This window comes from Pipra filicauda, unplaced genomic scaffold (genome assembly GCF_003945595.2).
Source record: "Pipra filicauda isolate LSUMZ 115617 unplaced genomic scaffold, ASM394559v2 scaffold395_size657635_pilon, whole genome shotgun sequence".
NCBI classification, from domain to species: Eukaryota; Metazoa; Chordata; class Aves; order Passeriformes; family Pipridae; genus Pipra; species Pipra filicauda.
In genome coordinates this window covers 337,189-360,761 of record NW_024104526.1, presented here as the reverse complement: position 1 = coordinate 360,761, position 23,573 = coordinate 337,189, and the positions used below count along the sequence as shown (strand labels likewise).

The 23,573-nt window shown below is 41.1% G+C and overlaps 1 protein-coding gene across 2 annotated transcripts; it reads left to right on the top strand.

Moving 5' to 3' along the window:
* Nucleotides 1–273: 273 nt before the first annotated feature.
* EDRF1 (erythroid differentiation regulatory factor 1) lies at nt 274–23,425 on the top strand. 2 transcript variants are annotated; one of them, XM_027726451.2, is made up of 25 exons: nt 274–401; nt 1,746–1,954; nt 3,382–3,448; nt 4,630–4,755; nt 5,245–5,369; nt 5,713–5,872; nt 7,111–7,212; nt 7,495–7,616; nt 8,296–8,407; nt 8,937–9,084; nt 9,159–9,267; nt 9,562–9,673; nt 10,583–10,843; nt 12,213–12,284; nt 12,400–12,550; nt 14,702–14,890; nt 15,914–16,114; nt 16,414–16,632; nt 17,747–17,970; nt 18,368–18,526; nt 18,915–19,064; nt 19,296–19,449; nt 19,716–19,831; nt 20,437–20,600; nt 22,608–23,425. In XM_027726451.2, the coding sequence occupies exons 1-25, from the start codon at nt 336–338 to the stop codon at nt 22,777–22,779; spliced, it is 3,690 nt and encodes a 1,229-aa protein (XP_027582252.1). In that variant the 5' UTR covers nt 274–335; the 3' UTR covers nt 22,780–23,425. The 2 variants fall into 2 exon arrangements, with proteins under 2 accessions (XP_027582252.1, XP_027582254.1); XM_027726453.2 differs by lacking the exon at nt 7,111–7,212.
* Nucleotides 23,426–23,573: the final 148 nt, after the last annotated feature.

The window sequence follows — 23,573 nt, the reverse complement described above, 5'->3', positions numbered from 1 at the left end:
GATCACGGTGGTGTTCAAGGAACAACTGGACCTGTCACTCAGTACTCTGCTCTGGCTGACAAGGTGGTGATCGGTCACCACCAGGTTGGACTGGATGTTCTCGGAGGTCTTTTCCACCCGAACTGGTTCTGTGACTGTGTAACCGCGCTGTGGCCGCCGCCCCTCACGGCCCCGCCCTCACCCCTCACGGCACCGCCCCAGAGCCCGCCTTCCCCGCTCCTTCTCGCGGAGTCTCGCGAGAGGTGGCTGTTCCCGGCCGGCCGCCTCCGGGAAGCGCCTCGGCTCCCGCTCCCTGTTCCCCGCTCCCGGCTCTGTTCCCGCTCCAGCCCCGGGCGATGGAGGAGCCCTGCGGCGCGGGCGCCGCTGCCCCGCTCAGGGGGGACGCCGAGGAGCCCAAGCAGGTACGGGCGGTAGAGGAGGGGCCGTGAGGGAGCGGCGCTGAGGGGAGGGTTACGAGCCGTGGTTGCGAACACATCCCCTAGTGGTGCTCTAATTTAAGTGGTGGCTCTGATCCTCTTTCCAGTCTGGAATGCCGCTGTCAGGGCCGGAGTGCGGTAGGCAGCTCGCTAATTATGATTAAGCACTAATTGCGAGCGGTGTTGCTGTTGTTGTTCCTGAGTGCATCGCATTTACGTAAGTGGTGTCCCGTGGAGCTGCTTTTCCCTTAACGTGTGTCACTCCAGGGCTTCTCACACGCGTGTGACAGCCGCGTGTTTTTTGCTGTATTTAGCAAGAAACAGGCAGCCGTGAGGGTTATTTATTTGTTATTACTTGAAGTGTTTAGCTTTAACGTTGGTGTTAGTGAACGCTTGGTGTTAGTCAGCACTTACTTTCTCAGACTTTAGTGGGAGTTATGTTTTAATTTTGGCCTTTCTGAGTGATTTCACGTTCCATGGGGAGCTGACCGTAATGGCACTTCAGCCCCATGACTGTGCCCAGGTGGACCAGAAGGCCAGTGGCACCTGGCTTGGATCAGCCATGGTGTGTCCAGCAGGACCAGGACAGTGAATATTCCCCCTGTGCTGGGCACTGCTGAGGTCAAACCTCACATCCTGGGGGAGGTTTTGGGCCCCTCGTATCAAGTAGGACATTGAGGGGCTGGAGTGTGTGCAGGGAAGGGAAGGGAGCTGGGGAAGGGTCTGGAACAGCAGGAGCAGCTGAGGGAGCTGTGAGGGCTCAGCCTGGAGAAAAGGAGGCTCAGGGGGGACCTTCTGGCTCTGTAACTCCCTGACAGGAGCGGGGAGCCCGGGGGGCTGGAATTCAGGCTCTGCTCCCAGGGAACAAGGGACAAGAGGAGAGGAAACGGCCTCAAACTGTGCCAGGGGAGGGTCAGGTTGGACATCAGGAGGAATTTCTTCCTGGAAAGGGTGTTCAGGCATTGGAAAGGGCTGCCCAGGGAGGTGGTGGAGTGCCCATCCCTGGAGGTGTCCAAGGAAGGACTGGCCGTGGCACTCAGTGCTTTGGGCTGGGGAACAAGGTGGGAATTGGGCATAAGTTGGACTTGATGACCTTGGAAGTCTTTTCCAACCTTAATGATTCTGTGATAACTCACGAAGTGGAGCTTGTGTTTGACACATTTCAGGATATCTGAAATACTCGTGAGCACATGCAGGAGAAAGAGGTAAGTGAATACAGGACTGGGGTTTGGTCACTTACTATTAAAAATACCTGATTAGAGAGCAAGCCTGATAGTTTTAATTGCCAACATATTAAAAATAAAAGGCTAATTTCTCTTTGCAAACCAGGGGTCGGTGCTGTTCCTTGGAGGCAATGAAGTGAAGAGCAGTGCAGTGGTGAAATACTCCTCTGCCCCACCACAGGCAGCCTTTGCTCGGCTCCAGGAGAAAACAGACTTGAAGCTCCCCCCGGCCAACTGGTTACGTGAGAGTGCCAAGTTGGGGCCAGCAGGGACAACCATTCTGGGCAACAGCAAAAAAAGTAAACCCTTCTCAAGGTAATTATTTTCTTCCAGGCCTTTATGAAGAATTCTAATAGTGAGCTTGGAATCTGTGTCATCTAAAGGGTAAAGTACAGACTTTACCGTAGCAACAAGCTGTTGCTTTGTCTTAACCATTCTCCCTCTACTTTTTCATCTTGAGTTCTTACCTTTATGCTCTAATCTTGTCTCCTTTGTAAATGATTAATGATGCTGGTAATGCTGTGGATGATTATTTTGTTCAAGTGCGTGTTGACACCTTGCCTGAGACAGTCAAGCTGATTTTATATTCTTCACGGGTTGGCCAAAATTAAACTGCATTGGTTCAGTCAGCCAGCCTGCCTGTGATAACAGGTGAAAATGGAACAAATGTGCTTCCCCTTGGAAACCAAGAGCCAATTTATAGCTCTTCTGGATCTTTACAAACTGGATCTGACAAACTAATGGCAAATGGAATTTCCTGGTTATATCCGGAGTGAACACAGGAGGTGAAATAAGGGGCAAACCCAAAAAGCAGTGTTACCTTTCACTGTGAATGTTTGTTAAACAGTTGAATGACTTGAGTTCAGGGTGTTTATAAAGAGGAGGCTCAAATCCCGTGCTGAACAAGCAAATTCATACCAAGTCAACCAATTAGTGAAATTAAACAGTTTGTGGAAAATCTGTGTTTAAATCCTCGTAATCTCTTTTAGGAGCTGTACTTTTTTGAGCAGGATAACATGTATTTCAGGGCTTCATGATTTTTTTCCTGTTTATTTTCGATATTATGTTTATTTATCAAATAGAGGCTGGCAGTTGAATCTCTCTCTAGTGTCAGTATTAAAAAGCTGATAGCACAAGTATAACTTTGGACACTTGCACATCGTGTATTTTTGGGGTTATAGTAATATCTGGCTTAATTTTAAAGAATGATCTGTACATTGAAATATTCTAACTTAAGTAGCTTGTAATTTAGAGAGGCCTTAATGAGGGTGGAGGAATATACAGGGATGTGTCTGTTACAACATGCAGGGCAGTTTTGAAAAATAAGAGGTGAAATTAGATGACAGTTACTAAAATTAAAGTATTTAACAGGCTTAACGCCTTAGAGAGAAACTCTTTGAAAAACTGTTCTTCTTTTTAAAGAAATAACTCAATTTCTCTGATTTCCCATAGCTGCCTTAACAAACACTTCAATTTTTTCTTGAATTCAACAAAACTTCAAGTATTTTAGAATGTCTTGAAATCAGATCTAAGCACTTTCAAAGATATCTTTGAAAAACTTGTCGAGTATGAAAATGAAATTGTTTTGTTCATTAATTTTAAGTCTCATTACACTTGGTGATGTTTAGCTGGACTATTTTTTTTTTTTGATGAAAAAACCTTTCAAAGATTTAATAAGACTTAAACCCAGGTCTCTAATGTCATGCTGCACCTGTGTTAACTTGTCATATTTTTTTAAATAGCTTTGGGATGGCTTATGACTTCATTGACTCAGTTGGAAATGATGTAGATGTGGTGTCTGATTCAGAGGTATGTACAGCTTTTTAAGTTCTGTCATTCAAACTCTTATGTTGCATAAACTTTATTTTAATATGCTGTCACGGCTTTCTGGCATCTTTGTGTCCTTTGAGGAAAAGCAAAGATCCCCCAGTGAAACACAGATTCCCAAACTTCTGCCCTGCCATGTTGTGATCACTGAGTAAGAGATGCAGAGAGAAAATCATATTTTCTGTGGGTTTCTACAAATAATCTCCAGCTAAAATATTCAGTTTAGTGAATGTAGCACATCACTCTTGCAAGGCAGTTGTCTTGAGTGTTTGAAATTAGTTATTCTGATGTAAATTATTACTCTGAAGATGATTTCTGTTTCTATTCATATCTAGAAGAGAGAGCTGCCCTCCAACTTGCTGCTTCTTTCCTCTGATTTGTGTCAGCTTTTTGGTGGTGGAAATACCTGTAGAATTCAGATGAGGCTGTTCAGAAGGAACATACACACTCATTTACTGTGTTAAGATTTGGCAGATTTGTATTCAGACTTACATCTCTCTCCAGATTCCTCTGGACACCTGACAAAGTGTTGCTATTCCGGTGGTGAAGATAAAGCTTTAAAATCCAAGCCATCCACTTGCATTTGTTTTGTAATGTTTTGTTGATGGCTGGTCATGATTATCAAAAGAGAGAACATGTTTAAATCGTGTGTGTAGTGTTTACTGACTGCTTGGTCTCTCTCTCGCTGTCGTTTGTGTTCTCTGACCTCAACAAATGTATTTTCTTGAGGAATGGTTTAAAATCACTGTCACTGTAAGGTTTTATTTTCCTGAGCGTGTGTGCTGGTTTTGGCTGGGGGAATTTTCTTCCTGTTGGCTGGTCTGGGATTGCTTTGGATTTGTGCTGAACACAGGGCTGAAAATACAGAGATATTTTTGTTACTGCTGAGCAGGGCTTACACAGAGCCAAGGCCTTTCCTGCTTCTGCTACCACACTAGTGAGGGGATGGGGGTGCCTGGAAAATTGGGAGGAATCACAGCCGGGACAAGTGACCCCAAATGACCAAAGGGGGCTGGGGGAAAGAACAATAAAGGGAGGATGTTTGAAGTGATGGTGTTTGTCTTCCCAAGTCAGCGTCGATGGAGCCTTAGTTTGCGAATAATTGTCTTACAGTGCAGTATAATTACACTGAATATTGTCTCTTTTCACTTTTCTCCTGCCAGAACATTAAAAAGCTCCTGAAGATCCCTTACAGCAAGTCCCACGTGAGCATGGCCGTGCATCGCATCGGGAGGACGCTTCTCTTGGATGAGCTGGATATTCAGGAGCTCTTCATGAGATCCTCTCAGGTGAACCAGTTGGCTTTTGTTAAGTATGGCATCAAAATGCATTATTTCAGGAACAGAATAGCCAGCAAGGAAATATGTGTGGAAGTTCCTGAGGATCATATGTGAGTGCCAGAGGTGCTTTGTTCTGCGGCAATCAGTTTAGCCATGGACCACATCTGGTGTCCTGTATTTAGGGTACTGCAGGACTAAAATTCCATGTCCCGCTTTCCTGTAATTACTTCAGTATTGCTAAACTATTTGATTGATTTCATTTTTAATAAATATTTGTTACTGTGTCACCTCTTGTGTTTCTGACTTTTCTAATGAAGTCAAATTTTCAGTAAGAACTTTCCTAGAAGATAAATTTTCAATAATGACCAATTCAGGACTTCAGCTATGAAGTTATTTTCTGGATTTCTTTTCTTGTTTTGGACGAGTATTTGCAAGTTTATAAGACACTTTGTTTACTTTGCTTTTTGATCTTAATTTCCTATTTCTGATACTGCTTAGACAGGGGACTGGACGTGGTTGAAAGAATTTTATCAAAGGCTGATTGATCAGAAGTGGCAAAGAAAAAAGAAGAGTAAAGAACACTGGTACCAGAAGGCTATACTTTCTAAATTTTTGTATTACAGGTAACCTTCTGTCTGCATGAATCTTGAATTCTGCACCACTTACTTTTGCCTCATTTCTGGTCCTGAAGTAAATGTTAAAATTCCATTATGGTCTGTCTTATTTACTGACTTAGCCTTACACAGAGAAAATTGAGGGATGAGATCAGGAAATAACATGTGAATGTTTTACCAGAAATTGAAGTATTTTACTTTAAAATTGAAGTATTAAAGCATAAAATAAACAGCCTGACTTAATTAACTGTATATTAGCCAAGTCATTTGTTGAGAACAGTGCATCAAACATAACTCCAAAATGGATCTGTTTGCATATTGTCAACTGAACTTTTCAATGTTTCTTTGTCAGCATTAATGGTGATGGAGCTGCTCAGCCTGTTCCTTCCACTTCCAAACAGCACCAGGAGGGTCCTGTTGCAGGTGAGAGTGATGAAGCAGGAAGGGCCTCCTGGCCAGCTCCTTTTGAAATGCCTTCCTCGTTATCTGAAGATCCAGGTGCCTCCAACCAGGTTGGTGTGTAGAATGTTTTATGTGGCACCTCAGTGTTTGTAGAGGCACGGATGTTGAAATGTTGAAATGCTGAAAGAGCTGAACTAAGGCATGAGGAGAGCTTGGCAGGAAGTGCAGCTTAGCTTATACCAGTGTTTCAGAGCTCCAAATTTCAGAAATTACTTTGTACTGTGGCTGTAATGTTAAATGTTATTTATTCCAGCATTGCTCAGAAATAAAGCATTTGGCTAGGAGGAGTCATCAATGACCTTATCTAAAATGATGTTCAAAAAGTGTATGTGGAAGCTTAAGGTTCTGGCCTTTCTTTTTAAATCTACCATTAAAATCAGTCTTTTGTGGCCTTTAATTTACTAGGGGAAGAGGAAAATGAACATCTATGAAAACATCTATTGCAAAACAGTTAAGCAACATTTGCAAATACTTACTATGAGATTACACAAATGAAAAGGGATATGTTTATAGTAATTATGCAACAAACTGATTATTATCAGGCCCTAAGTCAGGGTTTCCATCTGTGGCTAAAGTTATTTATGAAAACTGTTAATTCCTGTGGGGTTTTGAGTAATATAAACCAGGAATTGATTCAGTTTTGGAAAGGTTGAAATATCTGTTGTATTCATTCTGCATTAATAGAATAAAGATGCTGTAGTTGTGCTTGCAAAGTATTACCAACTCAGTGTCTTGGTCAGCCAGCTTAGGGAATTTCTAACCTTCATTATCCATAAAAATGTAACTGCATGTGTTGTGCTGTAGCAATATTCCAGAGTGGAGAAATATTTCAGTACGTAAAAACTGCTAGAAAAAGGACTACTTCTCCCTTCCACCCTCTTGAGCAGCTATTGCCCAATCAGCAGACTGTTTATCATAAAGCAGCTGTGGAGCAGCACACTGTGATTTTCTTTAATTTATAAATAAAACAGCAGGAAAGAGGTTTTGCTTCTGGAGACTGGTAATCTGGTGCTGCCCCTGGGTTAATCAGGAGTTCCTAGAACCACTTTCTGATTTCTTTCCAGATCCTCTGAGTGTATAAATCAAGTACAGAAAACTTTGGGGCTATCTATAGAAAAGAAGCATTCTAGTCACTGACTAGAGGCTTGTGGTAGTTTAATACATACTTATTTAAAGATGTTAGAGGTAAAGGTTTTTCCCTTATGTGCTTTTGTTGTTCATATTCTCTTTGAATGGCCTAACTTGACCTCAGCAGCAGAATCACTCCTTATCCTTGTGCTTTCCACAGGGAAATGTGCCTCTTGAACCCTCATATATAGTGGGGCACGTGGCCTCAGCCCCCAAAGAACAAAACCTGACTCCTTTGTTCAATGACGGGGAAAACAGTCAGGTATGATATCTGTGAGATCTGAACCCCCAGTCTGAACATCACACACTTCAAATCTGGTCTAAATTGGAACCCAGAGAGAACCTCAGTCCCCTGTAGAAGTAGCTTTTGTGGCATCTGCACCCCGAGTCTTTTCAGTTCCCGTGAATGCGTAGCCTAGTTCATCACGTGCTGTCTTTTAGTTGCTGCTTTGGCTTCTTGCTGTCTCATAATTCCACAGAATGTCACAGAGACCAAGTCTGATGCCAGTGATTTATAGACCAAATCTTTTTTCTCTTAATGAAGGGACTTAAAAACGACTTTGTCCGTAATATCTTGTGGACCTTTGAAGATATCCACATGTTGGTGGGATCAAACATGCCAATATTTGGAGGTGGGAGATACCCTGCTGTGAGCCTGCGTCTCAGGTGAGCTTGGAACTTCAGGAAATAGCCTTGACTGATTTGTTGCTTTGCTTCCTATTTATCTATCTGTGTTTTTTGCTGCTTTTCTAAAAGAGGGCAGTAATTTCTCCTACTGGAACTCTGAATTTTAATAAGTAAGTCGGGCATAAGTACTTAAAATATTATTAAACAGTAAAACAGAGGTATTCCAGTTACACTTTGATATTGATCACTTGATTACTACTCTTTCTGTTCCTGCCTCTACACAGGCAAAGAATGAGCAAAAACTTGAAACTCACTTGGTGTATTTGTCATCTTTTTAAGACACATCTAGGAATTAATAGCACCTTGCTCTGTGAGGAAGGTCTGGGAGATGATTTGTGGTATAATTAGTTGCAGCTAATACTGCTATTCCTTTAGACCTTGTTAAGTACATATGTTGGTAATAATGTGACATCTGAAACTTGTTCAAGTTTCAGTGTGGGCAAAAATTGCAAACTGCTGATGGAATGTGAGCATATTCCATTGGAGAGATCAGTAAATCTGTTTTGATACAGCTCATTGTTAAAACAATTCACAAATAATTGTTTTAGTATCCATCCGCTCTCAGGTAACTTAAATCTAAATCCCATTAGTAAACGTCCCTAATGTACTCTCAGCAGTAAATAAATACTTAAATAACACTAGAAATATTTGGTTTCAGGGATAACAACAAGCCAATAAATGTGCTAACAGGAATTGACTATTGGTTGGACAACTTAATATGCAACGTCCCAGAGCTCGTGATGTGCTTTCATGTGAATGGAATTGTTCAGGTAAGTCTGGCCCTTTGCATTAGGGGCCAATAGAATAATCTGTTCTCTAGTTTTTGAAATGGCTTCAGTTGTAGCAGATCTCTCTCTACTGTTCTGACAAAAAAAGATTACAAAAATCCTGTGCTGCAGAATGAGAGGCCTCTAGACAGCTTGCAGCAGTCATCTAAAAATAGTGTTCTTTTTTCCCCTCCCTTTCATGCATGCAAGATTCCTTCTTCCCCTGATATATGAGTGAAGGCAAAAATAAAAAATGCAACAGCAGAAATCATCTTACATCTTAAAATCTTGCCAAGACATCTTTTTTTTTCTCCATTTACCATGTTTGTCACAAAGTGGATCCTTCTGAAAGCTTTTATTGAGTAGTTTAGTCAAGATGTCTTTGCTTAAAATCATAGAAATTAACTCAGTTTACCATAATTGTAGACTTTGTTTCTTTTAGCTGTTGATGGAGACACTGATACGTGAATTTTGGGGGCGTAGGTGGCAGAAAACCCTCCTAATCTTGAGTTTTAACATACATTCTTTGCAGAAATATGAAATGATCAAGACTGAAGATATTCCCAATTTGGAAAACTCAAATTTTTCGACCAAAGTGATAAAAGATATTGCTCAAAATATCTTGTCTTTTCTGAAATCAAATTGCACCAAAGAAGGACATACTTATTGGTTGTTTAAAGGTAAGGAGGTTTAGATTAACTTGAAAAGATTTATGGTAAAGTCATGTTGATTAATGAAAGATTTTATTTTGCAGCAAGTGGGAGTGATATAGTAAAGCTCTATGATCTCACCACACTTTGTGAAGAGACAGAAGACAAATACCAAAACCCTTTTACAATGCCAGTGGCAATTCTTCTGTACAAGTGAGTTTTTCATAATTTTTGTCCTAATACTTAGTTCTTGGTGCAGTTGTATTAAGAATACAGACCAAAAATCATGATCAAATGACAGTCACACACATAAACCTGGTAAACTTCGGTCCTACTAAATCACAACAGACTTTCTCCTTTTCAGCATTCCTCCATGTAAGAAAGTTGTAGACCCATCCTAAAGTTTGGCAGATCTACATTGGCAGTAAAATTGTTTGAAGCTTCTTTTTCTTCTAAGCACAGAGAAATTACCCAGGGATTTTACTGTTTTGTTCAACTTTCTTTCAGAGTTGCTTGCAATATGATGCTGAAGAAAAACCAGAACAAGAAACACTATGGCACTATCAGAACATTGCTCCTGAATTGTCTGAAGTTATTGGACAATGGCAGACACCCTCAAGTAAGAATTCTGTGTTTTCTTGTACTTTTGTGTAAGTAAATAGAAATGCTGTCATTGTAATGCACCTGGTGTGTGCTTCTTCCTCCTTTCAAGGGAGAGAATTTAAATTTATTTATAATCCTTAAAAATTGATTTTGTGTTTAAAGAATTCCCACGCTATTTTTTTTAATTAGTTGCCTTTGGTGACCCTCATTGCTGCACGAGTCTCCTGTCCTTCTCTAAAAAGGAACTTGTCATTACATTTACTCTTTTACTCTTGTTCCCAAGGAGCCTTTTGGGAGCAGATCTTGGATAGACAGTGTAAAATTTGAATATAAGAACATTTTTGCTCTGAAGGTGGCTGAAAATTGAGACAGGTCAACCAGAGAGGTTTTAGTCTCCATCCCAACTGGATAACCTGCTTGCAGCAAGTGGGTTGGGTTAGACAGTCTATAAATGATTTAGATTTAAGCTGTTTTCAACTGAAAATTAATCCCAAAAATGTGATGTGAAAAACCTGAATTGTATTTAGAGTTGATTAGTTAATATGTGCTACATCTTTTGTTGTAAACTATTAAGAATTTCATAGATTCCTTCTAAAGCTGTGAAAAGTCCTCAAAATCCCAGTAGAATCTGCAATTTTTTTTTTACTTGCATAAGATCCTTGTGCTGTCTCCTGTTATCTACAAGCTCTTAGAACAGGCAATACTCATTCTTTACCAGTTGATTTTTTTATTCTCTTCTAAACTTGATTAGGCTTGGATCTTTTTCCCTCTCAGGGAACTTGATCAGGCTCTGTTTACAGGTTATTAAGCACCTGTTTGCATGTGCTCTGTCCTCCTTATTCTAAGATAATTTATATTGTTCTTGTCTCTCAGAAGAAAAGTATACCTTGAAAATGACTTTTTTTTTTTCCTCTTCTTTAAAAAGATTATTGCTTCAGCAAACTACATGTTATCAGAGCTTTTTCAGTTGGATGAACCTAAAAAAGAAGACAGTACAGACTTCCCTATAAATGGAAATTCTGATGAGAGTTACAGCGAGGAAGAGGAAGAAATGCCAGACAGTGATGAAAATGGTTCCTACAGTAACAGTTCTGACCCCCCAGATGACAATAAAGCAGTGGCAATAATCAAATCTGTTGGAGAGTTGTCAGTGCCAGAAAAGTACAAGTCTGTGCATCGAATACGTGTGAGTGACACTGGGGGGGTTTTAGGGGTTTTCTGGGAAGATTCAGTTCCTGTGACAAACTTGGGCAGTGAAATTCAGTTACCTGTTAGTTTTGTCTTCAGGGTAACTGAAGGGGAGAAAAGAAACTTTTTGTGAGCTGCTCATAAAATTTGAGGTGTTTGAATTTTACAGTTTAATGCAGATTTTTCCCTACCATCTTCCATATGTTCTTTAGGGCAAAATTTTGCATATTCCTGTCTTGGCAGTAGAGAAAGAATTGTCACCCTTGGCCATTTTGAGATGACCATGAGTTTGTGTGGATACCTTGGGTATCTTAGTAATTTTTTCTGGACCCACATTTAATGTTTGATCTTTTCTCCAGGAGCATCAGCTACTTCATTTTCAAAGAGTTAGTCCTTGAATTCCCACTTTTATTTGTCTTTCCAAGGTCAGAAGCCAGCAATTTTGATTTCCTTGAAATTTTGGTTATAGTTAATTTTAAAATAGAGATGACACTTTACTCTGCACATGTATACATATGGTGTCTAAGGAAACAGCTGGATGCATATCCAAAGTATTCCTGAAAGTTCCTTGGGATATATGTGCTTCATAAACCAATAATCAGAATTGTAACAGCGCTGCCTTCATTGCTCTTCCTGGACATTATTGTAACAAAATAGAGGAACACAAGGATCTGGGAAGATCAGTGAAGAAACTGTTCATAACATTTTACCTCTGATGTTTTACTTGCCTTCCCTAGGTAGGGATGTGATTATGAAATTGCTCTAAATGGTCAAAAGTGAAACCTTTTTTCCAACATCTGTACTGGGGAGCAAAGATGATGATTTCCTAAAAATATTTGTAACTGCTATTGCTGTCTTAATTATGAACACTCCAAGGTCCATCAGTTGAAAACATGACAATTTGTGCAGGTGCAGAAACATTTGAGTTTCTCTTTCTACTTTACCCCAGAAGAAAACAAAAATACAAACTTCCCCAAAAAACTCCAGGGCATTGAGTTGTTCAAAGGTGACAAAAGTGCAACTTCATATAGGCTGAATAAATGATTTCGGTGTGGTATTGAATCTGCTTATCTTCCAGGGTCTGCAATGCAGACCCTCTCTGGATGCTTTTTAATGATGTTATGGAATAGAGTCATCCCTGCTTTCCACTGTCTTTGGAATTACCAGGAGGGACCAAGGAGCCCGGGTACATGAACTGCTCACCGAGCAAAGGAGAGAAATACTGTGACGCTTCTTAGCACAGAGTTCAGGTGTCCCATTAATGCTTTTCCTTAATGCTGCCTCTCATTTGCATCTTCTGGCCAGTCATTTTCATATTTTCCCATGGTGAACACTCATTCTCTTCCTTCCCTGCTGCTCCCATGAAGCCCAGCTGTGCATTCCCAGTCTGCCACGGCACCGAGGAGCGCTGCCGGCTGGTGCTCAACCACGTCCTGGAGGTGAGTTCACTGTCAGCTTCCCAATGCTCCCTCACCCACCACCCAACTCTTGATCTACTCCATGTTTGCTAAATATTGCTCTCAAGGTGAGTGAAACCATTTCTTCCTTTTGCAGGGCTTGAAGTCTGTCGACAGCAGTGTTAAAAAGGAGGGTGACCTTCCAGCAGCCGACCCCAGCACTCCAATCCCCTTGAAATATGAAGATGAATCCACCAGTGGTGGTCCCGAGTGTCTGGAAAAGCAGATGGCCTTATTTTTAGACAAAAGTAAGTTGTATTGTTGTGCAAATAAGACCTTTCCAGTGCCAACACAAACTGCTGCTGCTTTATTTTGATTGTCAAAGCAGTGTGCTTAAGTCACTAATTACAGGACTGCCTAAGGAAAAGCAAACACCTAAAATTGGAGAACAGTCTGTTCCTTTTTAAATATGAAGAGAGAAGCTCATTTGGGATATTTTGCATATCAAAGAGTCTTTTATGAGTAAACACATAATTTTACTGGACCCTATTAAGATGTGGCTTTCAGATGACTTCCATAAGGGCTTGATATTTTGGGCTTTGGTATGTAGAGAACCTTAAGTTCTGTGGGTTGTTTTTAAAATAGTCTTAATTTCTTCGTGTGTGACTTGGATGTTTCCTGGAAGAACTTCTGCCTTCTGGCAGGATTTGCTCCTACATTATGCTTGCTGCTGAATTGCATATAAAATGTTAACTAGGATTTTGTTTTCTTTCTTTTACCTCTACAGTTGTGAAAGGAAGCAGCAAATAAAAGATGTTTTGTTATCTTAAATACCCAAACTCCAGAAGTTTCAGACTATAGTCTATTTTATTTTTCTCTGGAGTGACATAAAAGGTTCTAGGAAAGACTTTTCTTCTGAAAGTAGCAGAGTTCTCAGCAGGTCAAGGAGCCCTGTAAGCATAGCTCAGAAAGAAATTTGTCTTGCCTATTTTTACAATTCTTTATTCTTACCTTTCTCCCCCCTTTCTCCCTTTGAAAATCTCTAAATAATAAGCCAGTTCAGTTTTGAGATATGACTTTCAGTGTCCTCATGTTTCTCTTCCAATTTTTTGATTGTCTCTGGGATGACAATGACCTGGAGATATACACACGTTCTTAGTTATTATCAGATGCATGACCACAGAATTTAAGGCCTCTATCAGAAAGTTGTGTTTTTGTACCAAGATTTCCTAAGAAGCGTTACCAAGGTCAGCTCAGCAAGAGCAGTGTGCTGATGGCAGCTCTCCTGCAGCCAGGCTCTGTCTTCTGCCTTCACAGCTTGGAACTGATGACACACTGCAGCAGCTCCCTGCCAGCTGGCAGGGAGAGTGCCCACATATTCACTTGTTCAGTTTAGAAACAAGTGCTTCCTGGGAGTGTGGGAGGCAAATATTACACAAAAAAATACTTGATTTGATTCCTGGATCTGTGCTCGAGTTCATCCCTGAAGTAGCAGCACTGCTACTTGTTGACTTTTGCTTTTCCAGTACATGGGTTTGTTTTCTGTGAGGCCAGTTATGTAGTTTCTGTGCCACATGTATATATTTACATACATACAGAAAGGATAAGGGCTCTCAATTCTGGAATTTCTGATTTGAACTATTTCAGAATAGTGTATGTATATAGAGTATGTGCAGTGTGTGTGTGTGAGGTGTCACTGGGTTAGATTTATTTTGGTCCTAATAGTGCTTAAAATTTTACTTACTGTATTTACTTCTTATATATTATTATAAGACAGTGGGCTTACAAGTCAGGCCTTGCAGGTCCACCTGCAAGCAAGAGACTCATTTCTGTGTGCAAATATTGTCAGGGCAAAATTCTGTCCTTTGGCAGGTACAGGCCTTAAATCAGTGGTCTGTTCTTTCTGGTTCCATAACTGCTGCAACATCAAAGAAAAACATCATCATCTTACACAGAGGATATCTTGAAATGAGTATGAGAAAGTCATCGGTTTTCCTTGTGGGAAAGACCAGGTTATCCAGTTCCTTCTGTGCTGGAGGCTAAACCCACAAATGGAGGCTTTGTCACCAAGACTGAAACAGAACATTTATCTTAAGGATTTGCTGGATAACATGACAAATTCTGCCTGTGGCTTTCTTGTTCTGTTCTTCTGTTACCTAAGGGAATAGTCTTGGCCTCTGCACCCGTGTTTCACAAGCTGTTTGAGGGCAGAGGTGAGCTGCCCTGTCACTGTCTCACTGTGTTCCAGCATCCTGATAGCAGGAGGAGTACGTGGAATAGTGCCAAGCACTGGGTCCATTTTGCAGATGATAAATGTAGTGGCAGACAGGCTGCCATAACTCTGCTTGTGCAGGGCTGTAATAAGGCAATTTCCATTCTGTCTGAGCTGACGAAGTTGTGTCCAGTGTCTGGCATGTGTTACAGAGAGATTTACTGATCAGCTTCTGTTCCTGTTGCAGTGGGCTCGTTTCAGAAGGGTAAGCATTCCAGTCAGTCAGGAATGATTCCTGGATCGTGGCAGTACAAAATGAAACTCCAGCTCATTCTGAAATCATCAAAAGCTTATTATGTCCTGTCTGATGCTGCCATGATTCTGCAGAAATATGGGAGAGCACTCCGGTACATCAAGCTGGCTTTGCAGTGCCATGGTAAGTTGTTAGAAGGGATTTGTCTCCTGTGCCACTGCCTGTAGACACCTCTCAGAATGTCATATATTGCTGTGCGTGATTTATCCCACTGGTGTGCAGTGACAGGTCTGACAACCTTGTGTTTAGTTAAACTAAGTGTCTGGCTCATTATTCGGGACGGAAGTCTGTAGTGAGGATAACTTTAGTCACTGATTGATAGAAAGATGCTTCCATTTTGACAGGCTGGGAAACTTGAGTGTGGATTTGGAGCTTCAGAGCGTTTGAGTTTGGGGGATTCAGCCCTGGTGCCAAGACCAAGACAGTATTCTGTGCTCTAAGTGCTATCCCTGCAAGCTGGTGTGTTTTCCCTGGAAATGCCTGGTGGTTCCCATGTCATTTAAATACATTCTTGACTCTGAGAAATACCAGACTTGTTCATCAGCAGAATTGGATGCTCCTCTAAAATGAGATACATCTTCAAGTATTACTCGAATTTTGAGGAAAAGGAAAGCAGTTAAATCAGACTGTTCAGGCTAATAGTGCCATAATGAGAGTAACAATTAGGAAATGCCAGTAGTGCTATAGTGCTGCTGTTTGGCTTCCATTTTTTGTAGGGCTTGGGGCAGGAGGAGCCTTATAAAGCAAAGCCACTTGATCTTAGCACAAAGCATCAACATGCTTATTGATAACTCAGAGCACTCTCCAGCTTTCAGTCTCTTAAAGACTTGAGAATCAACTTTTAGCTCTACCTTTTGGATAGTAACTTTTCAAGCTGTATCTCATTTGAGTTAATCTGTAGAAAGTCAGTTTTCCTTTAGTCAAATCTGACATTAGCATTTGTAATTACCAGAGTGCTCTTGTTAAACCATCAGCAACTGTGAGTTTAAAATAAGTTAGTTCTGAGAAGAGCCTGTGTTGTCACAGTCTCTGTGTGCAGACAGGTCACATAAAACCCAGTTATACTGTCAGTCTGTGTCAAGCCTTGGGATATGTAATTTTTTTTCTTCCCCCCTCCCTCATCCATGGATTTTTTTTTCCCAACAGATACCTACTGCTGTCTCTGTGGCAGCATGCTTCCAGAGGTGTTGATGTTCCTGTGCCAGTGTTTAACCCTTTGTGGAGACATCCAGCTAATGCTGGCTCAGAATGCAAACAACAGAGCAGCTTATCTTGAAGAATATAATTACCAGACTAAAGAAGATCAGGAGATCTTGCACAGCCTTCACAGAGAATCCAGGTGCCAAGGTACGAACCTGACACAACTGCCAGAATTTGGATATGTGACCAACATCAGTAATTTTGTTGTGTTTGTTCAAAACCATGCACTAGGAGCATTTCTGGCAGAGGGTTTATTGCACTTCCCTTCTGTTTTCTTCAGAGAAAGCTTTTCAAGCCTGTCATACTTGTCTAGATATTGGATGACAAGCCTGAAGCTGTAAAATTACTAGAGACAGTAATTATTTTAAGTAATAAGTAAAATTTACCAGATTTCAGTATGTTGGGAAATACTGTTTGACATGCAGGCTTTGCATTTTGTTTTCCAGTGTTTGCCTGGGCTACGGATTTATCCACAGACTTGGAATACCAGCTTTCTGTCAGCTGCAAATGCTATGAAGCAGCTTATGAAATCTTACTGTTCAGTAATTTAAAAAAGGAAAACCCAGAGCAGCACATCCAGGTGCTAAAGAGGATGGGCAATATCAGGAATGAGATTGGAGTGTTCTACATGAACCAGGCTGCTGCAGTGCAGACAGAGAGAGTGGGCAAGTGTCCTTTTTTTCCATTTCTGACTATTTCAGGGAGCTACAGCAGTGATCAAGTTCACAAATAATATGAAAAAGCTCATCTATTTCTGATTGTAAAGATGACATTTAAATAACTTAGTAGTTCTTTAATATCCATTTTAATTATTTGTCTACAATAGATTACTTGTACACTGTACTTAATTGAACCTAGACTGAGTAAGGGAATAGACAGCTTTGGAGAAATTCCTTTAAAAAAAATTCCTAGAATGCCCTCAAAAATGCATGAGGGAAACTTTAAACTCTGTTATGAAAGGGAAGGCATGTTGCCTTCTTGATATGTTTGGTTTAGCCCAGCATGAACAAGCAGAAGTTTAATTTAAACATAAGAATAACTTTAGTAAAGTCGGCCTGTGAACTTTCTGGTAAGTTAATCCTTGGAATCTTTCCTTCTGGTTTATTTTTTGGTGGGCTTTTTTGAGGAAATGCAGTTGCATAAGCTGCTTTGTAGAGTCAGGTGTTCAGTGGGGTTTTGTTTTTGAATGCAAACCCAGTAATATCTTGTCCACAAGTCAGAGTTGTATAAACTAGAACGAATTAGGTGCTGGTGGTTCAGTGTAAACAGGTGGTTTCCCAAATACCAGCTGTTTCCTGTGACCTTTGTCCAAGTAATATTTGAAGGATTTGGGGTTGGACTTTCCATCTTGTAATTTGTCATCATCTCTGGGTCTTTGCAGAACTGTTATTTAGCCAAAGTCAAAGCTTAAAATACTGAATTTTACTTGTGTGTAGAGGTCACATTTTATTTGTTTCATGCTTTAAGTTTTTAGTAGTAACTCCAATACCCTGAGTGTTACTGCAGAAACAAAATCTGCTTTATCCTGTAGATTTCCTGGTGTTTTGTGTGTAATGTTATTGGAATTCTTTGGAAGTACAGTATGTGTAGTAGTACACTTCAGGTATTAAACCCTCAAGCATATGGAAATCTTAGGAGTATTTTCCATGAATTGGGTCTTCAGAATCGTTTCCCACCCTTAAATTCTAAAAGGTCATTTATGAGAAAGGGAACATGATGGAAATGTTTGTTCAGTTACCTTTCAAGAACAAGTCTCTAAGCCTTGTGCCTTCACCCCAGTGAGTAAAAACGTCTCGACGACGGAGCAGCAGCTCTGGAAGAAAAGCTTCTCTTGCTTTGAAGAAGGAATTCAGAATTTTGAGTCCATTGATGATGCCACCAATGCTGCTCTGCTGCTGTGCAACACAGGAAGGCTGATGAGGATCTGTGCCCAGGCCCACTGTGCAGCTGAAGGGGACTTCAAAAGGGAGTTCTCCCCAGAAGAGGCCCTTTATTACAATAAGGTAACATCACCCTGGTTTTAGCATGGCCCAGACTCTCTAATGTGCCTTTTACTTGCAATACCTTGGTAAACATGTGTAAGTTTAGATGAAATACCTATCCTGCTTTCATACTATGCCAGTCCTTGCTGTGCAGGCTTCAGTATTGTTGTTGAGGTTTGATTTCACTGCTCTGGGGCTGTGACATTCAGATGTTTAATGTACTGTAGTGCCACACACAAGAGAGAGAGAATTGCATGATCAGGATTAAAGTTCTTACCAAATGGATGTAAAGAAAATATTGAAGAAGACCCAGACAGGTATTTTGAGAATCCTTTGATGATGAGTAAAGGGAAATTAACTTCTCATTGTTAGAAATACAGGCAGTAACTCTGTATGTGCATGATTTTGTCATCTGTAGGCTATTGACTACTATCTGAAGGCATTAAGGTCCCTGGGTAAGAGAGATGTGCATCCAGCTGTTTGGGATTCCGTGAACTGGGAGCTCTCCACCACCTACTTCACTATGGCAACTCTGCAGCAGGACTATGCTCCATTATCAAGGAAGGCTCAGGAACAGGTAACAGAGAGCATTCATCACATCTGGGAAAAATGTATAATTGTCTTCCTGAAAAACTGGACAGGGAGCAAAAATGGTGGTGGAATTGTGGAATTATAGAATGGTTTGGGTTGGAAGGAACACCTTCCACTATCCCAGGTTGCTCCAAGCCCTGTCCAGCCTGGCCTTGGACACTTCCAGGGATAGGGCAGCCACAGCTTCTCTGGGCAACCTGTGCCAGGGCCTCACCCCCCTCACAGGGAACGATTTCTTCCCAGTATCTCATCTAAATCTATCCTTTTTCAGCTTAAGGCTTTTCCCCCTTGTCCTATCACTACATGGCCTGATGAAAAGTCCCTCTCCCAGGTCTGTTTTTAAATTTGGGCTTTTTTATTTATTTACTTTGTAGATAGAGAAGGAAGTGAGTGAAGCCATGATGAAGTCCTTGAAGTACTGTGATGTTGATACAGTGTCCGAACGACAGCCCCTGTGCCAGTACAGGGCTGCCACCATCCACCACAGGCTGGCTTCCATGTACCACAGCTGCCTGAGGAACCAGGTATTGGTACACACTGGGTTGGTTTCCTGCATCAGTTCCATCCTTAACACATCCAGTGTGTGTGGAGGTTGATATTTATCCTTCTACCTCTAGCTGGGATATATTTATTTGAATTATTTAACCAAAGAAATGTGTGGTATTTCACAACAGTTTGCAAATACAGCTTTTTAGTGGCTGCATTCACTGGGATTCGCTGTCTGGGATTCACTCTGTGCCCTACTCTGAGTGCAGGTTGGAGATGAACACCTGAGGAAGCAGCACCGTGTCCTTGCTGATCTTCACTACAGCAAAGCAGTGCGACTCTTCCAGCTCCTGAAGGATGCACCCTGTGAGTTCCTGCGTGTGCAGCTGGAAAGAGTGGCCTTTGCAGAATTCCAGATGGCCAGTAAGTGTAGCTCTGCCTTACAACAGCTTTCCAAACTCCCACTGCCTACTTGGTTTCATTTTTAAATACCTACATTGTGTATGAGTGCAGGGGTAATCTGCTGCTCAGAATAGAATTTTCCTCAAGAGAGGAAACAAGGCATTTTTATCTTGCTGGTTTTCAGCTGACTAGGACAGTATGTGATTTTCTCCTGAACTCTTGAAGATGGAAGAAAAAGTACAGTCTGTAACATAAGCTATTTTGTCCTTCATTTTTACTTTTTTTAGGTCAGAACAGCAGTGCTGGGAAATTGAAGACTTTGTTTGGGGCCCTGGATATAATGACCAAAACCAAGGGTGCTTTCCAGCTCATCAGGAAGGAGCTTGTGGCAGAAAGTGAACAGGTAAAGGAACCTCAAGTGGTGTGATACCTGCTCCCTTCTGGCTCTTGCATTCACAAAAAACTGGTCACTTGGCAGTTAAAATATTCCTGGGTTACTTTTCCACAGAGCTGGTACCTCAAATAGTGTGGACAGAGTTAGAATCTATTGCAGTTCTCTCCTAGCCTGGAAGTGGATAACAACGTTCTTCTACAACATGGTCCTGAGATGGATTAAAACTCTTAATGGTGTTCTATGCAACTCTTATTATCCCTTAAAGGGCCCATGTTATCCCTTAAAAGCCTTACCTAAGAACCTCCAAATGTGTGTCCAATAAAAAAGGGAGTTCTTTCTCTGTGGTGTATTTAATATTTAATTATTAAAATGTGGAGGGCTGTCTGTAGCCAGTGTGAATAGGTTCCTGATGCCTCAATCAGTAATTACTTGCAGTAATTGCTGATGTGTGTTTATCCCTTCCTGGCAATTTTGGGCAAAACATGGAGTATTTAAGTCCCTATTTTCCACATTTTACCACTCAGCTCACCTGCAGGTGGGGTTTTCTGACTCATTACCTGTGTCTAAATGGTGGAGTTCAGTGAAATGGTTTTTGGTTGTTTCTCTCCCTGTAGATCAGCAAGGACAGAAGTCCTGCTGAGGGTGTGTCACCAAGTGATTCCTCTGTGGGCCTGAACAAAGAAGAAGTCTTGAAACTGCTCAGTATCTTTGAGTCCAGAATGTCCTTCCTTCTCCTCCAGTCCATCAAACTGTTAACTTCAACCAAAAAGAAGATTGGGTAAGTTGAACCTTGGCACATGTGTGTCAGTGTGATTGTCATCCACAAATCCCCACAAACTGTGTACTCTTAAAGTTTGAGGAAGTGTAATATATATTCTTTTATGGAGATGACCTTTCTGCATGGAGAAGGAGATGAGATATGCCTTGATTATCTAAATATTGAATGTTTTCTGTGGGTTTGTGTGTAACTGAGGGAATGACCAAGAAATATCTTTATTGAGTGTGCCTAGGAAGCTTTTTCTCTCCTCTTTCCTCATATCAGTCCAGGAGCGAGGACAAAAAAGTCAGACTTGAATGGCTGTATTCAAATAGGACAACCCTAACTTGTAAATGTGGTCTGAAATGCACAAAACAGGTATCACAGAATGTGGTAAAGCATCAGTGATTCATATCTAACTTATCCTTTAGAGGATATAAATCCTCTCCTAGGTATAAATTCACAGACAAAGCAGTTTAACTGATGTGATTTTGCTGGCACACTTCTCGTCTTTTGTTTTAATCAAACTTTGTCCAGGGAATGAGGTGCATTATGTAGTGTCCTTCATCCTGAGACTGGGTTTCATGTGGGACAGAGCACCTGCTGTGTGCTGCTGATCTCTGGAGTTATCTTGGTGATAAAATGTCAGTGTAGTTTTGCAAGCAGAATACTTGAGAAGAAATGTGGGCACACAGTCATGCTGGAAATAGAGAGGGAGCAGGAGCTGTTTCTAATGTTATATAAAAGTTAAGTTATGAAAAAGGGGCATTAGTTTTAGGGGATTCTTTTAGGCTTGGAAGTTCGTAGTTTTTGGAATTGAAGTGCTGCTGATGCAAGAGGTGTTTTGCTAAAACTAAACTGTGAAATGAATTAATTCTGCTGCTAGTGGGAGAGTGGTGAACAGAAAACATGAGGGGAACACAGCCTGTGTGTGTTCTTAGCTTGGTTTAGGCAGTGTCAGATGCTTTCACCTCCTAAAAAAGCTCCCACAAGGTGGCAATCTGAATATGTGAAACACAGAGTGTCACTGAGCAGATGTCCCAGCTCACTGAGTACAGTGGTTTAGTTCTCTGGTCTCATAACATGGGCAAGTGTGGTAAAACAGAAACCTCATTCTTTGGTTTGTAGGGTTTTTTCCCCCCCATATTTACTTGGTTGTCATTGTCTCTTGAGTGGGGTTTTGTAGGGAAGGTTCCACACAGGGAACATGTTTGAATGCTGTGAAATGGGACTGTTAAAATGTGTTCAACTTCTTGTAACTTTGAGGCCAAGCTTAAAGCTACCTTTCATTTAACCTTTCTAGTGCCTTCTGTACATCCTGTGTGCTTTCCTTCCCTTCTGCTTTGCAGAAGGTAAGGTCTGTTTTATGCCTTAATAACGGGCTGAAAAGGGAGCAAATTGGAGCTCACAGATGCTGCTTCAGGGTCTCAAGTGCAGAGGACAGGAGAACATGTGGGAAAACTAACGTTTGATAGCAAAACTTGCAGACTGGCAATAAAACTGGATGAAACCAGTTTTATCCTCTCAAAGTGAAATGCAGGAGCAGAACAGAACTTGGCTGTGCAAATCGGAGGGGAAAAGTAATTTAAAGTAATACTTTGTTCTGGGAATTCTTGTAACTTATCCCAGAAATACTTTGCATTTCAGTGGCTTTTTATTGACTACCTGCTCTGTATAATAAATGAACCTGTCTGATTTCTGCCAAGTGGGTGAGGAATTTAATTTGCTTCAACGTTTCTCGGTCATTCCTGAAGTTCTTGCAATTAACCTGACTGCTGCCTGGACATTTTATTTATAATATTTATTTATATTTTATGCTCTTTCCTGCAGTATAAAGAGCAGGCTCTGACTGCAGTTCTGTGAAACAGCAGGATATGGGAGGGCTGAGGAAATAGGAGATTCCACAACCCCAGCCATGTGGTTCCACAGGGATACTCATCAATGTTGTTATTTAATAACAGTCTTGATAATTTGCAGAATAAAATATCGTGGCTGGGTAATAATTTGTATGATTTCTTTTCTTTGTAGGGGCATTAATGAAGAAGAAGTGGTTCTGAAGACAAACAAGCAGGTTTATTCCCTGCTCCTGCGGGCGACTGCCAACAAGGGCCTGACCCTGCTGGAACGCACGGATCTCATCCTGAATTTACTGGAGCAGCTGGCTCCAAATTCTGAGGGCAGCAACAGGGGGATCCAGTGACTGCAACCCTGCAGAGCAGCAGAACCAGTGCCTTGCTGCATGGGATCACTGGGCTGTGTTCCCATGGGATATCTGTATTTATTGAGGTGATGTTATCACCACGTTGTTACATTGGACACCTGGGAAAGCACAGATTCCTTTTTATCCCAACAAAACTCGTTCAGCTCCCAGCGTTTCTTTGTTTGAAATGCCAAGTTGGAGTTGTGGATATAAATGTAACTGTTCTTCACCATGGAGAAATTAATGATTTTTCTCTTACAGGAATGGGCTTTGCAGTGATATCCATGTTTTGCATAAAAATGTAACCTCACAGCTGCTCTGGTTTGGTATTTAATGGAATATATTTTGTAAGCAAGGCTGCATTGGAACAGTTTAACTGCTGATGTCAGCCCAGGGAAATTTCTGTGGGATATGTGGATGCACTACTTTATTCCAGTGAGGATCCTGCACAAAAATGTTGTGCCTTTGAAGCTTTGATGTGACTCTTGCAAATTTATCGGCCACCTCGGAGATTTTGTTTTGGAAAGTGAATGGTTTCAGCTGTGTTGGAGTTGATCAAGAATAGTATTATCTTTTTCAGACTTGAAACTGTGAATAAATGAGAGGATATTTTTCAATAAAAGTTTATTTATTAAATATAAACTCACAAGTCTGTCTTTTCTTGGTTATGACCCTCATCAGAGCAGCAAATTAAAAGAGAATTAAAACTACTTGAAAGGCAGAAAAAATCTGGGGGGGGGGTTTATGTCAGCATGTGAGGACTCTGGGTTTTTTGAAATACACATTATTGAAAT